General features: G+C 37.4%; 1 protein-coding gene across 1 annotated transcript in view; it reads left to right on the top strand.

The window, feature by feature from the left end:
* Positions 1-12,901, top strand: part of HCN1 (hyperpolarization activated cyclic nucleotide gated potassium channel 1) — a 386,411-nt gene that overhangs the window by 311,334 nt on the left and 62,176 nt on the right. Inside the window, exon 5 of the mRNA XM_042960321.1 lies at positions 6,332-6,478. Within this exon, the coding sequence (XP_042816255.1) occupies positions 6,332-6,478 (147 nt within the window). The remainder of the gene's footprint in view (positions 1-6,331; positions 6,479-12,901) is intronic.

The following is a 12,901-nucleotide window of genomic DNA, read 5'->3' on the forward strand; positions in this document are numbered from 1 at the left end:
TTCTTGCCTGCCAAGTTTCTGTGGAGAGATCTGCTGCTAACCTTATTTTCTTCCCTTGTAAGTTAGGGACTTCTTTTGTCTTGCTGCTCTTAGGATTTTTTTCTTTATCTCTAAATTTTGCAAATTTAACTACAATTTGTCTTGCTGCTAGCCTGCTGTTGTTGATTTTGACGGGAGTTCTGTGTGCCTCTTGGATTTGGATGTATGTTTCCTTCCCCATTAGGGAAGTTTTCAGCCATTATTTCCTCAAATAAGCCTTCTGCCCCCCTTTCCCTCTCTTCTTCCTCTGGTACTCCTATCATATGAATGTTATTACACTTTATGGAGTCACTGAGTTCCCTAAGTCTACATTCATGATCTAACATTTTTCTTTACTTCTTCTTTTAAGCTTCATTGTTTTCCATAATTATATCTTCTATGTCACATATTTATTCCCCTGCTTCTTCCATACTTGTGATCATTACATTTACTCATTTTTGAATCTCAGTTACCACATTTTTCATTTCATCCTGACTAGCTTTTAGGTCTTTTGTTATCTATAGTAAAGGACTCCCTGTTGTCCTCTATGCCTTTCTCAAGCCCACCTAGTATCCTTATGATTGCTGCTTTAATTTCTTGATAAGGCATATTGCATATATCTGTTTTGATTAGATCACTGTCTGTGACCATTTCTTGTTCTTTTTTGGGGATGAATCCCTCCATCTTGGCATTTTGTCTAGGTCTCTGTCTTCTTCTCTGTGTTACCAAAGCCTGTTATGTTTCCTGCTCTTGAAAGTAATGGCTTTATAAAGAGGTCATATACCATGCATGGCCTGGCACTTCAGGAAGTGTCTTTGGTGTATGCTGTGTGCACTCTGCTATGGTGTTTTGGCTTCTCTTTCCCTCAGGCAGTCCTCTGCAGAGTTTCTCCTTGCCTGCAATGGGGAGTATTGGGACCCTGGCCAGAGTGTGGTGAGTTTTAACTAGGTGTGCTCAGGTCTGCTTGTTAAAAGAGACTTTATGCTATCTCCACCAGAGCTGAAGCTTTGCAGAACTCTATGGTCAGTAGGGGTGCAAGCAAGGGGTTTATGCTGATCTTCTGGGGGAGGGGCCTGCTTCCCTGGTTCTCAGGCACACTTCCCAGTGAAATGCAGCATCTGCAGAGGGCAGGAGGTGGGGCTTGGTGTAAGTGGTTTAGGCTTTTGGTGTTGGCACTGTGCTGCTTACTGAAGTTAGTTTATGCTGAGGGTTGGGGGAGGGAAATGGTGCCTGCAAGCTCTTTTGTATCCAGAGAGGAAATGCCACCTTGCAGATGTGCTTCAAGAGAGGGACCCATCTCTCTCAGTATGTCCCAGGGGATTCTCAGATTATGCTGTCTGCCCCTGGGCTATCAGCCCTCCTCCACAGGAGCACTGCAGCACCTCCCAGGCTCCATACAGGCCATGCTATGGACCTCTCAAACTCCAGTCTTTGAGTCCCGTGGTTGTAAAAACTCTCAAAAATCAGTCTCTCTTATTTTCCCAGTCAATGGCTTTGGGAAGTGTTTTCCTTGTGCTTTTCCCTGTGCCCTCCTCCATCTCTCTCTCTCTCAACAATAAAAAAATAAAAGTTATAAAAGTGGTAACATGGGAGGAATGAGTTTAATAATGGAATGTTGCCTTCATTATAAACACTCTATTAGATATCATTTTTAGTATCATATTCACACATTATTTTTATGTACTATTTTAATTGCACAGAAGATTTTGAAAATAAAACACATTATAATTTTAAATGGTAATGCTGTAGTTTCTTTAGATCTGACGGTTTGAGCTTTTGGCTTTATATATTCAAGAAAGAATTGTATTCACATCTTTGTTTTTCAAAAATCTCTTCATCAGTGACTATCAAATGTATCAAGTTATCTTTTGCATACAGTATAGTACTACAAGTAACAGAATCCTTTCCATTTTACCTTTTTTTCAACTTTGCTCTCTTCTACGTTTTTTCCATTATCCACCCACTACTAGGTGTCTTTTTCAATGAGTAGTTTATTATTTTTATTCTTCAAATCGCACATACATCATATTTTCATTCATTTTTGCAAGTCCTGTTAGGTATGAGGGAAACAGACAAAAATAAATCGTCCCTGTTTTCAATAAGTGTTGTATTCTACCAAAGATCATTACCCAATTCCCAAATTCAGTGGTTATGGTTCAGTACCTCTTTTCTTAGAAATACTCCTTTTGAGCACCCTATCTTTCCCTTGAATTTTATCCTTCTTTGCTGTGAGTCAAGTTTTTTGGTTCTGTCACATTTCGCTGGCCAATCTCCGTTCCCTTAACTTGATCAATTTCCATGTTGCAACTGCTTTTAAAACGTAGGTTCCAGGGGCGCCCGGGTGGCTCAGTTGGTTAAGCGTCCGACTTCGGCTCAGGTCATGATCTCGCGGTCCGTGAGTTTGAGCCCCGCGTCGGGCTCTGTGCTGACAGCTCAGAGCCTGGAGCCTGTTTCAGATTCTGTGTCTCCCTCTCTCTGACCCTCCCCCGTTCATGCTTTGTCTCTCTCTGTCTCAAAAATAAATAAACGTAAAAAACAAACAAACAAAACCCGTAGGTTCCACTTTAAAAAATCCTTTTATTTGACACATTCTCCCTTAGTGATCTCTTAATCATTGATTATGTGTATATCTTTTCTTTTAAGTGCCTGACCTACATATAAGCATTAGGATGTGCCATGGACATCTTAAACTTAACTTGTCAAAACTGGATTTCCTTTCTATCCCCTACTCTCACTCAAACGTGCTTCTTTATGTCCCAAATTAACTCACTACTTAGCATATAGAAGTGGTTCTGATATTTTAGTGTAGGGAAGGCTTGTTAAAATACAGACTGCTAGAATTTCTAATTCAGAGTTTCTGATTTAGTAGATCTGGGGTGAAAACTTCAACCATGCATTTCTAACAAGTTACCCAGTGATACTGGTGTTTTATCAACTGTACCTTGAGAACCATTGGCACACAGCAATCAGTTAGTATTTGTTAGATCAGTAATTACTATAAATCAATTAATGTTTAAAATATGTAATATGGGTCAAATCAAATTGAACTCAGTATGATTAAATGACAAGAAATACTCAAAGAACTTTAGTCTGAAAGAACAAAGATCATGTGGTATAAGATTCTTACTGTAGATTGGTCAAAGTCTAAAGTGATTAAATGATTTTTATGAGGCAAAATAACTATATTCAATCAATCCTGACTTTCTGTAAAAATAAAATAATTTTAGGTATAACATTTATAATTAGCTAATCAAGGATTAGTTTTCCAATTCCAGAGATAGACATTGAACACATTATTTGTTTTCTAAATGAGTAGGCCCTTACACATAGGCACAGATTTCTTAAAAATGAATAAAATGCTACTAACTTTTAATGCTGTCTCCCATACCCCCTGAGATGCATGCAAAGAACAGAGAAATCTAGAGTTTAGTATCCTGGTTAAGGTTAAAGATTCTTGCCAGTCCAACCAGTTTGGACAGTTTGTTGAGAAAAGTAAGCAGAGATTATTTGACCACTACTGGTCCTGAAGAGTGTTGAATCCTTTATTTGTCCAGAACTGAAAGATTTTCATCAATGCAATAAGAAAAACTGTGGCAGTCCTGTTGTCTTAAGCTGTTTTATTGTTTTACCAAGTTTGAATATTTAACAGGATCCACCAGACTTTTATTTTATTTATTTATTTATTTATTTATTTATTTATTATCATTTATTTATTTTTGAGACAGAGAGAGAGAGAGAGAGAGAGCATGAACAGGGGAGAGTCAGAGAAAGAGGGAGGCGCAGGATCTGAAACAGGCTCCAGGCTCTGGGCTGTCAGCACAGAGCCTGACACGGGGCTCGAACCCACGGACCGCGAGATCATGACCTGAGCCGAAGTCGGACGCTTAACCAACTGAGCCACCCAGGCACCCCTATTTTATTTATTTATTTAAAGGCAAAGGATACAGTGCTTCAGAGAAAGAGAATGCAGACAAGCAAGAGAAGCTGAAGAGCCTTTCCCCAGCATGAGTATTTCCTTTTAAAATACCCCATCTTTGGGCATGTGGAACATGCTGAGTTTCTGGCTTGATCCAACAAAATCTGTGCAAGGAGCCTTGGTTTGTGGGGGAGCTCAGCAACCAAGCCATCAATGGCTCTTTAAATAGTCAAGCCAGAATAAGCAAACCAGATCATCTAGTTGCAAATCATTAGTGCAAAAGTTAAACTTGGGGGTTTCCAGTGGAGCCTTAGACCCTAAACAGTACATCAGATATCCCACTGCCCTCTTTTTGGGTAAAAGTAAAAATCAGATATACAGATGTCTCTAGAAATAATGATAGAGCTTTTTGAGTCCAGCTGCAAATCAACTTTATCCTACACAGTAGTCTTATAGAGGTCACTGAAGCTTCTTTCTAATGGACTATTGCATGAGTTGCAAGTAGACTGAATCCTAGGTCTCTCCAAGCGGGTTACCAAGGTTAAATAGGCATACAGATTTTGAGCTCTTCAGGAAAAATTAAGCAATCCTTCTCAAGCACATACTAGAAGCTACGTACACACTATGACAGTGACAGAATTGGTGCCTGAATTTAAAATGCCTAAATCATAATCAAGTTGCTTCAGACAGAGAGAAAGATATATATATAGGCCTGCAGGCTTTAAATACTTGGGGGACAGTCTGGTGACCAAATAAAGGAAGTCTCATGACAAAGTTGTATTTCCTTTAAAAATACTAATCTCAAAAGGGAAATCTAAAAACTAGGAATGTTATGTGAAAGGAAATTATGTACACAAACTTGAAGAAATGTAATAGGTTGCTGTCTCTGATTAGATATATGTTTTATCATGTACCAATTACTACACTAATTGTGGACAAACAGTTGGGAGAGCTATATCTTCTAGTCAGAGCTATTTCATCAGGAAAAGATGTGAGAAGAAAATATCCATGTGTTCTCCAAAACACATCAAATGTATTTTGTTTAAGGGAAGAGTCTTTTTCCAGTATACTTATCCAGTTTTATTGCATACTTTTTTATTTGTATTCATTTTATCATCTATGCGATGAGACTAGTTTGGGGGCTTTAATTAATTTTTTCAAAGCATGGTCTCATGACCGTCTGTATTTGCAACATCACAGGAATGTTTCTCTTTTTTTTAATTTTTTTTTAACGTACGTTTGTTTTTGAGAGAGAGAGAGAACCAGAGTACAAGCGTAAGAGGGACAGAGAGAGAGTGAGACAAAGAATCCAAAGCAGGCTCCAGGCTCTGAGCTGTTAGCACAGAGACTGATGCAGGGCTTGAACTCAAGAGCCGTGAGATCATGACATGAGTTGAAGGTCAGACGCTTAACCAACTGAGACACCCAGGTGTCCCAAGGGAATGTTTCTCAAACTTAAATGTGCATAAGTCATCTGACGATCTTTTTTTTAAGATGTAGACTCTGATTTCAAAGGTCTGGGGTAAAGCCTAAAATTCTCTTCTAATAAGTTCCTAGGTAATATCTATGCTCTTGTTTGAATAGCAGGGATTTATTTTCAAAGTGTATATGTGTATGTATGAGTGTGTGTAAATTCACAAAAGCAAATACATTGAGGGAATCAATACCTGGAGTTAAGCCTGAAAAATCTGTAATCCCAAAAGGCAACCTCACCCCAAGTGTTATAAACAATCAAGTTTAAGAACTTCTTGGTTAAATGAACTTAAATGTCTGAGTTCACTTTCAGGTGTAAAATTATCTGGATCTAGTCTCACCCCGATAGTCTCTAAAGTCCTAAATTGAAGTGTGACATATTCTCTTACTCTACAGGGCATCTGTGTTGCTTGAGTATCAATGACTTACAAACAGCTGCCAAGCTCTCTGTCACGAAATTCAAATTTTAATTAGGTCTGATCTTTTGCTGTAAGGTCTAAGATAGAACCTTTTGTACTACCCAAACTTAGGAGATTCTATCCAGATGAGGCACCAACCTCAACCTGATACTTTTTTTAGAACTCAGCTGAACAAAGATTCCAAGAAAATAACATCACTTTTTTTCTTGCCCCATCACTGGCTTTTCTGGGATGACACCCTTAAATTCACTCAGAGCTCCTTTCCTGCCCCTCAACAACATCTCAGTTCTTTACAGGAAATGTTTACCTAATAAATTCCTTGCATAGCATGTCACACAGAGTAGGTACATTATAGCCTAGTACATTAGTTCCTTCCCCGTAAAAGATTTCTTCTTTCTGTTACTGTTATTCAAATGTTATTGAATATTGAGCATGACAAAGTAACATGATAATTTTTCATACAGCATAACGATGTTTTCTAATTTCCATTTTCCATTCCTTACAGTATAAGCAAGTGGAACAATACATGTCCTTCCATAAGTTACCAGCTGATATGCGTCAGAAGATACACGATTACTATGAACACAGATACCAAGGCAAAATCTTTGATGAGGAAAACATTCTCAATGAACTCAACGATCCTCTGAGAGAGGTAAGATTTCTAGTCCTCGATATCCATGGTACATGGTCATGGTTTATTTTCTCTTTTCATGGCAAATCTTCAAGTCCACGTGATAACACTACTCAGGAGAGGAGTCAGAACCCAGCGCTTTGCTTTTCTTCTCCCATATGTTCTCTCATATACAGATTCGATTGTTCAAAAAAAAAGTACTGGAACATTTTTCTTCTAATTATAACTGTCAGAACGGTCTCATTTTCTGTATCCCTAGTCATAAAAATTCTTTCGTGTGTCCTCATTATCTATATCTTTTCAACCTTACACTCTGTCATCTCTTGCTAACTGAACTGTTTCTTTATCTTCTTTTTGATTTCTATTCTCCTTCCATGTTCATTTTACCTGTTTATTCCTTAGACTCTGATTATAGACGAACCTGACCTGTTGCAAGTAATTCATTTCCTATTTCCTCATTAAAACACTTTAATGTCATGGTGCGTGGGTGGTTCAGTTGGTTAAGCATCCGACTCTTGGATTTGGCTCAGGTCTTGATCTCATGATTTCGTGAGTTTGAGCCCCTCATCGGGCTCTGTGCTGACGGCATGGAGACAGCAAGGAGCCTGCTTGGAATTCTCTCTCCCTCCCTTTCTCTCTGTCCCTCCCCCGCTCATACTGTCTCTCTCAAAATAGACACACTTAAAAAAAACAAACAAAAAACACTTGAATGTCAATAATCCCCTGTTTGCCTTGCATCTTCTTTCCATACCTCCCCAGAAGTCTTCTGTCTGCCCACTTGAATATTCAGGTCACTCCTGACCAAAGGAATATTCACATAATTGTTCATATTTCTTATAGTGCTTTTCTTTCCCTTCTTTCTTTTACTAACAACCTTCTCAAAAGATAGCTGTGTAATCATTACACTGTGGTTTGATCTGCACTTCTTTACCAAAGTTGTTTCCTTGCAAGTTATCAGAGACCTGTTACTCATCAAAGCCTTTGCCTTTGAGCCCTTGGTGGTACTTTTTAAAGTGTTAACAAAACACACATCCTGAATCTCTTTTTTGGACTTCCTTAACACTGAACCATGAATAAGCCATTGGCTTCTCATTTTGCATATCTTAATCTGTTCTTTTTAAATTTATGTCTTCTTGCACCTTACTTCTGTAAATTATGAGCTCCAAGTTCTTGCCAATATGCTGTTTTCTTAAAATCTACATGGTATATATAATAAGCTATGTAATATAGTCGTTATCTATCATGACTAAACCATTTTCCTTTTGAAGTGTTTCAGTAAATGTTTTAGTCGTTCTCTCAAGTCAATTGGAATGTAAAATTATAGTCTTTTTGGAAACTTTCTCTGCTCTGCACATCCAATCACCAAATGCCATCAGTGCACTGTAGCAGTACATCCCACTGTGCCCTTGTTGCCTTCCCCAGTGCCTTGGCCCTAACCTTAGTCCTCTCACATGGACAGTTGGCACTGTCTCCTTACTTTGCCTTCCAGTCTCTGGGCTGTCTTCTCTAACTGCCACTTAAAACATTGCTGCTAATCTTTTTTTTTTTTTTTTTAAATGAGGATGAGCTACTCATTTCTCTCCTGAGAAACTTTCTCTCTTTACATACAAAATTAAATCCAATTTAGCCTCCCTAGACTCGTATTCCAGCCCTTCTGTGCTCTGGTCCCAGCTAAATTTCCAGCTTTACTTTCCCTGCTGCTCCACATGTTCCAGAGTGGCCTACAGCCAAACTGTGCAACTTGCTGTTTTGCAAAAATCAATTATAATTTCTCACCTTGCTTCATATGGTTTTCAGAAATGTCTCTCATCTGTTAGCAAAATCTAGTTCAAATAATATTTCTTTATTCATAACTTGTTTTTGATTTTCCATGCTAGATTTGATCTTTCTTTTCTTTGACCCCCTAATGCACTGAGTCTACAGCTCTTGTGGGCTCCGTATCCATTCTGTCTATGTTATCATTATTGCTTCACATTTGTTTTCTCCACTTTGGTCTTGAAAGTTCCTTAAGACCAAAGGCTTATCTATATTTTAAATTTCTCTTGAAATCCCTAGTGCATGTAGCATATATCAAATGCTCAATAAATATTTTCATTGCAACTAATATCTTTACCATTTATAACCATTCCCAAGCTTCTGCATCCCCTAAAAGTTATTTGTATTTTTTTTTGAGCCTTAAACTATCAATTAAGAGTTTTTCAGTAAAGGAATTAAATATGTGCTGTTGATTAGCTTATTTTCTTTACAAATACCTCAAGTAAGACTATCACAAATTGTTTTGCTTTGGGAAACACCATTCAAACTCCATTCTTTGTTGTAGTTTTAGAAACAAAATAATGTATAGTTTTCTAAAAAATATATATCAGTGTGCTTTGGTTTATCTCTTTGCTGGATTACAGAATTTGCTTTAAATTCAAATCCCCTTCATTAAAAGGCAGAAGCTCAGGACACTGGAGCCAGGCTGGGTTCTCAAGGGCCCAGAGGAATTCAGAGGCAGGATGGGAGAGGCCATAGCAGGGAAACAAAGGTAACCAAGAGACAGTATCAGAGATTAAGACTAAATCAAGACAGGAAGATATGATAAAACTAAGGATATATTTCAAAGAAGCAGGAAAATGTTAGGATTCCAGCGTAAAATGTCATTGAGGGAATACAGAAAGCGGACAGAAAAAGTGAGTGTAAAAATGAAGCCTAAGAATTTTCGTGCTTAAATGGGAAGCATTCCCCTGTGCTGAAGATACTCATTGTAGTGTGAAATCAGAATAACAAGTGCATCTTCTTAACCATGTGCATTTTATTAACTACCCTTCCTCTTGCCACACATTAATGTACTCTGATGTTCAGTGGAAAAAATTCACTTTTCATTTTTACCCACTACCCAACATCCACAGCCATATGAAGACATATGTCCAATTTCCTTATATTTTCAAACACCATGGTCCAGAGTCTTGGTGTCTTTTAATTCAACTTCTGAAGTTCACGCACAGCTTTTCTCCCTGCTTTTGACCTCAGTTCAAACGGATACTATCACATGGCCACCATACTGACTGATATAGAACACAAATGTCATGACTCTACTCTCTTCCTAGAACCTGATCATGATCTCCCATCCCCTGTAGGAAAAGTCCAAGCTCCTTGACATGGCATATGAGACGCTCCATGCCCTGTCTTCATCTTTACTTTTTTTTTTTCATTAACACTTCATCAACAGGAAACTGTTCATAATTTTCTGGGGAAAAGAGAAAGTACTGTGAATCGCCTCATTGCCTTTCCTCATGCTACTGTATCTTCACTCCTTTCCACTCAGCTTACCTTCCACTTCCCGTTAAACACTCTTACCACACGTGAACTTCTTCGTAAATTTTTCCTGACCGCTCTGTCTCTAACATTGTATTTATCATTTGTCGGTTTATTGTTTGTCTAAGACTATGATTTTCTTGAGGATAGAGGCTATGCCTTAATCTTTATACCTTTATTGACCAGTGTATAGTAGGAACTCATCAAATATTTACTGACTGAATGGCCTTTAACAGAATTATGAATGAAAAACAGAGTAAGAATTGTGACTACTTAATAAAAATAGAGATTTTGTAAGTGGAATCATGGCGTGCTCAGACACTTAACACCTTAAAAACGTGAAAACAATGTTCTGCATTTGTTCCCCTGCTTTTCAGTTTTTGCACTTCTGGCATCAGAATCATGCAAAAGCATAAATTTAATGTTATACTGAGGTAAGACTTTATTAGAAAGGAAATAGATGGGTCAAGAAAGTAAGGAAACATATAGCAGAGAGATAACAAGAGTCATTATTCAAATAAAACATGAATCTAAAAAAGCCAGAGAAAAGTTCAATAAGAACAATGAGAAATACATCTTGCTCCCTATTAAATTAGAGTGTTATGTACCCACTGTATTAAAGTCATCGTGGTAGATCACGAGAAATCTTTTTAAAGTAATAAATTACATTATTTCATCAAAAGCTTCATTCCAGTTAGAAGATGAGGCATCAACTTGGCAAAGGCATATTTTGGTCACTCTTGTGCTCCTAGTGTCTAGAAAGTGCCCGGCACATAGAAGACATTGAATGACTGATCCCATCATTGTCAAATGAATGAAAGTAGAATACTTGGAAGGGGAAAGCTGGATTATTTGATATGTATTTTGTGACAAAAGGTAAAAATATAAGATATGTATGGTATACACCACACACCATATAATTGCTATATAATATATATATATATATATATATATATATATATAAAACATATATAATTGCTAATCATATGTTCAATTTTGAGTCAACCACCATTTTATATTGCAACAAGAGTTTTAACTTAAAATACTTTATTGTACAGAAGGCTCATTTTTATGAAACTATGTAGCCTAATATGAGATGCTAATGTATACTAAAGAGCAGTGATTTCTACCCTAACACAAGTCAGAGTACTCAGGAATGCGTAGAAGTGAAAGGTAGGTCAAGCCTTCAGACTCTCAAAAACATATGCAAAAGACCTATTGAGTAAAAACATAAAATGCAATGTTAAGGAATGTGAAAATTATTCTATATTCATAATAAATTAAGCCATTATTATGTTTTATCCATTTTATAGCCCAGTTTATTTTTAATGTGTTTGAATACTTTTAAATATGAAGACTCCCAAAGATGTAAAATGGCGGAAGGAATTTCTTTTGCATGACCTACGATCTTAACAAAAATCTTATACCATGCATATGCAAATTAATTCAGTTAGCAGTTACTACAAAAACACTACTTCATCAAGTACACTCTTTTGTTTCTATTTCTGTGTCATGAATTAGGTGATTTATCTTTTCATATGTTGAAGACAAATTGAACAAATATCTGGTTCATTCTTGTTGTCCCAGTCTCCATAAAAATGGTACCTTCCCAAAGAGGCCCTCCTTGAGAAGTTTATCTGAATTCGTTCTCTTGAAGTCCTTCTCTGAATATAAGCCTTTCTGCCGTGTACATCCACTGTATCGTCCTGGATCCAAGAAGGCAAGGATTTTGTCTTTCTTGATTTCCACCATAACTTCAGTCCCTAGGCAGTATATATTTAATAACTACTTGTTGGATAAGTAAACAAATGCAAAGAAAGTATTAATCTCACACTTGGCAAATCATCTCAAAGAATCATTGATTGTTAGAGCTCAAAGAGAACATTTTGTCAACAAAACAGTAGTGTTCATGTGGATAAAAAGTGATGCCCAGAACTATGAAGTGCTCTGGCCATAGAATTCTCTTAATACCACTTTCCATTATAGTATGGAAAATATGGTTTCTCAGGTATAACAAAAGGATGCTGGTATCTTTAGATTCCTCCATGGTTTTGAATTTTTTTTTAAGTTTATTTATTTATTTTGAGAGAGAAGGAGGGAGAGAGCATGCATGAGTGTATTAGGGACAGAGAAAGAGAGCGAGAATCACATACAGGCTCCGCACTGTCAGCACGGAGCCCAACACGGGGCTCAAAATCATGAACCCTAAGATCATGACCTGAGCCAAAACCAAGAGTCGGACGCTTAACCAACTGAGCCACCCAGGCGACTCTGTGATTTTGATTCTTGTGTGTATACGATATGCCAGAAGGTCCTGTTTTGCTCATGGATGTTTTTACTTTTCACTTTCTTCAGGGTATTTTTATTAGTGATTTAGTGCCATCAGGATGGGATAAGGGGACATTTTAATAGAGTATCACTATAGAAGGTATATAGATATTCTGTAAAATTTCTATAACCTAGTAACATCCATAGAATAGACAAAAATATTTTTTTTTAAGATTCTGTTCCTAGTCTTACTAGAGTATTGTCAGTGGCTCGTGGAACAAATGTTGCTAGTTCCCTATCCAAACCGAAGTAGGAGCCACCTCATGAGGTAAAGATGGCAAATGAAGTTGCATGACCGTCCTCAGTTAGGCCACTATGACCTGAGCAGTGGCTCCACTACAGTTGTCAGCATTCTGAGGAGGGATTGTAAAGTCATCTTAAAAAATTATCTTCATTTCACTGTGAACTAAAATACATGGACCAGAACAACTATAATTTTCTGAGAAAAACTTTGAGATGGTCTCAGAAACTTGGCATTTCAAATTAAAGCTATTATTTTATGATGTGTGTATGCATTATCTATAATCTTCGATCTCTAGTTGCTCTGTGGCTGTGTCTGGTCAAACTTCTGAGTCTGCAAAGCCCAACCTAGGTGATGTCTAGAAACCTCCCCTCCCTCCAGTTGTTATTTGACCTGGCTCTACCTAGAGAGCTTTTGCTTCTCCTTCCATTCACTTATAATATGCTCCTATTTTCCCACAACTGCTCTGTATTCAGTTTTATTGTTTTGAGTAGTTTAAATCAGTGCCATTTTGTGATATGCTCAGTGCCATTAATAGTCATATGTATACTTTCAGTTGTACAACAAATAATGAATGA

Source organism: Panthera tigris, chromosome A1 (assembly GCF_018350195.1).
Source record: "Panthera tigris isolate Pti1 chromosome A1, P.tigris_Pti1_mat1.1, whole genome shotgun sequence".
Taxonomy (NCBI): Eukaryota; Metazoa; Chordata; class Mammalia; order Carnivora; family Felidae; genus Panthera; species Panthera tigris.